At 39.3% G+C, this 3,117-nt stretch overlaps 1 protein-coding gene across 1 annotated transcript; it reads right to left on the bottom strand.

Moving 5' to 3' along the window:
• Window positions 1-1,561: 1,561 nt before the first annotated feature.
• On the bottom strand, window positions 1,562-2,458 carry LOC113428293 (vomeronasal type-2 receptor 26-like). The gene has a single exon (XM_026690850.2). It carries the CDS (start codon window positions 2,456-2,458, stop codon window positions 1,562-1,564), a length of 897 nt encoding a protein of 298 aa, XP_026546635.2.
• Between the last annotated feature and the right edge of the window lie 659 nt (window positions 2,459-3,117).

The raw sequence follows: 3,117 nt of genomic DNA, 5'->3' as shown, positions 1-3,117 counted from the left end.
ATATAGCAGGTCATATCACACTTGGCCAACAAAGAATTGAATTGAATATATGTTCAAAGCATAGACATGGATATTTAAGTAATTATAGTCTATTTCTATTTCTATTGTTTTTGTTTCTATTTCTTTCTATTTTATTTGTATTTATTTATTTATTTGATTTGTCAATCACTTACAAAATAATAGGTATAAGTATAAATATAGTTATGAACACATGAAATGGATACATATAAGAAAAATAGTGGCAGCTGGAACCTTCTTGGAAGGGGGATGGGGACACCGCAAGACTCGGCCGGGAGTCGGAAGGCATCTCCTGTGCTCTACCTGTTCCGTCTTGGTCCCTCCCTCCAAATTGAAGTACCTTAAAGGGACAGGCTGGGGCATCTATCTTCCGAGCAGCAGCGAAGTGAAAGGAAGGGAGTCAGAAAAATTTGCTCCCCCTTCTCGGGCATACACAGAGCTCAAGCTGTGCCAGAGGGACTTGCCCATGTGCCTGTGCACATGTGAGGTCCCAGTACCTTCAGCTAGGAGATGGTGCTTGGGCTACCAGCTCAGTTCCAGCTGGCAAAGCAGCAGCAGCTGGGACTTGCCACCTGTTCTTCGCACCGGTGTGCACCCCACTGCCTGCTGTGCCATAGTGGAGGTACTTGCCCAGGCAAGTACCTCTGGTGCATCAGGCAATGGGGTGAATGTGCATGGCCTGTGAGAAGAACAGGGTAGCAATGGTGATGAGACTGAAGATCTTTTTTGGTGCATTCGAAAAACAGAGGCTGGTAGATTTCGGTGCAATTATATATTAGCCGGGAGGCTTCTCGCACAGAAAAAAAGAGGCAGAGGCTGCAGGCATCTTGCCACAAGTGGGGGGGGGGGGTGAGATGTAGGATGGTGGGGAGCCCAGAGGCTCTCAGCCATGGAGTATGACCATTCTCCTGACTCAGGGCTTGGATGATCTGGGGTAGACCCATGGTCATCTCTTTAGGGTGATACGGTTTCTCAGATCATCTAGTTGCAAAGCTCTGCAACTTCTAGGCAGATTTTTTGAATTTAGCCCATTTTTCATATGCATGATGTATACTAGAAAACTGCCAGTTTTTCCTGTTTCAGAAACCATTCATAAGCCCTAATTTTTTTTTTAATGAAAAGCTCATTTGTATTTAACTCACTTCTTTTTCACATTCTAGTGTGCATATGGATTAAGATGATCACTCAAGACAAATTTACAATTCATATTTAATCATATATCATACATGAAACATGTCCACATGCTCTTATGTTCCCCATTGTAAGCATTGACAAACCAAATAAAAAAATAATTTTTTTCCAGAAAGAAAAAAAGTTCTGATCTATCTTAAATCTCAGACACAGGGCAACATAGAATGCCAATCTTACTGCACATTGTTTTCTGGCTAAAATGTGCAACTCCAACATCTATATATAAAGCAGCCTAAAAAATGGATTGATAAGGAGAAGAAATGTGATTACATCATTTTGAGATCTAATTGGTCTGAAATAATAATTCATTCTATATCTACAAATATTGGCATCAGGCAAATAGAAAGATTTGTTAAAACTTTTTCTTCATGAGCTGATATTTATCATTCAATTCGGGTCTCATCAAAATGATAAAACACTTAGGAAGAAAGATGCACACCAATAATCCAGCACTGGAGGAGATCATGGAGAAGATCTCCACAGCCAATATATATTTTCCCCTTGTGCTTAGATACGTTGGTATAAAGCACAGCCAAACACTGCAGAAGACCAACATGCTGAAGGTGATGAATTTGGCTTCATTGAAACTGTCAGGTAACTTCCTAGCTAGAAAAGCAGCGGAGAAGCTAACAAGAGCAAGAAAACCCATAAAGCCCAAAACACAGTAGAACATGACCGAGACTTCATTGCACTCCAGGATGAGTTCTTCAGGTATTGAGTGTGCATCAAAATCTGGGTATGGTGGGGATGTTATCAGCCACACAGCACAAATACACATTTGGACAAGGGAGCAGGCTAGAAGAATGAAACTGACCATTCTTCCCCCCACCCATTTTCTCAATCTGGAACCTGGTTTGGTGGCCATGAAAGCTAGAACCACAACAAACGTTTTAGCCAAGACAGAAGAAACCGCCACTGAAAAGATGAGTCCAAAAGCTGGCTGTCGAAGGAGACACACAATCGTATTGGGTCTCCCGAGAAATAGAAAGACACAAAGGAAAGAGAGGAGGAGGGAAACTAGGAGAATGTAGGTGAGATTCCGGTTGTTGGCTTTGACGATGGGAGTGTCTTTGTGTTTCATGAAGATTGTGATGACCAAAATTGTCATCAAAGAAAAGCAAAGGGAAAAAATGATCAGACTGATCCCCAGGGGTTCTTCATAGGACAGAAAAGTGATCCGCTTTGGAATGCACATATTTTTGTCAGGGTTTGGATATTGATCTTCTGCACATGGAGAGCAGTCATCCATATCTGAAAAAGAACACACTGATTGGAATTGATACAGTGGATTATAGACAATGTTGTACCCTCCTTTATACTGTATTTGGAAATTTCCTACCATTCTGTTCTGATATTTTCCCTTCTGGACATGGACGGCAAGCATAGCAGCAAAATGATTCCCCTTCTAACTTTTCCTTGCTGTATCCTCTCTCACAAGGATCATTACACAGTGATAAAGGCAATGCCTATCAGTGAATGAAGAAGAATATTTTAAGATGCAGAAGAAAAAGAAATTGTCTGGAGAAATGTTGTTACTGTGCAACCAGCTGCATAAAATTGGATTGATAAGGAGAAGTAACGTGATTACATCATTTTTTATTTTATAAAAATAATTTTTCCCTTCCCTTAGTTTTCTCAGTCTTACTTTTAATTATCTCATTCCTTTCTAAATTCAATTTTATATATGTTTTTCTAAGTTTCAATACCTTTCTAGTCATTATATTTATACTTTTGTCTGTCCTGTTTCAATTTCATATTTTCTTTTCTCATTAAATAATTTTTTTCCCCTGTAGTTACTAATTGGAGTATGTCACCTTTGTATCTTTTAATTTTTATCCATTCAACTCTTATTTAAACTTCAATTTTTGCCTTTATAATTATAACATTCAATATAACACATAACTTCCA

The sequence above is a fragment of the Notechis scutatus genome, chromosome Z, assembly GCF_049901735.1.
Source record: "Notechis scutatus isolate UNSWTSFEM ecotype Mainland chromosome Z, rNotScu1.2, whole genome shotgun sequence".
Lineage (NCBI taxonomy): Eukaryota > Metazoa > Chordata > Lepidosauria > Squamata > Elapidae > Notechis > Notechis scutatus.
The sequence above is the reverse complement of the archived record's forward strand: the minus strand, read 5'-3'. Positions and strand labels throughout refer to the sequence as shown.

Coding starts and splice junctions, on each gene's coding strand:
- LOC113428293 (XM_026690850.2), bottom strand. CDS start 2,458: ATGGATGACTGCTCTCCATGTGCAGAAGATCAATATCCAAACCCTGAC.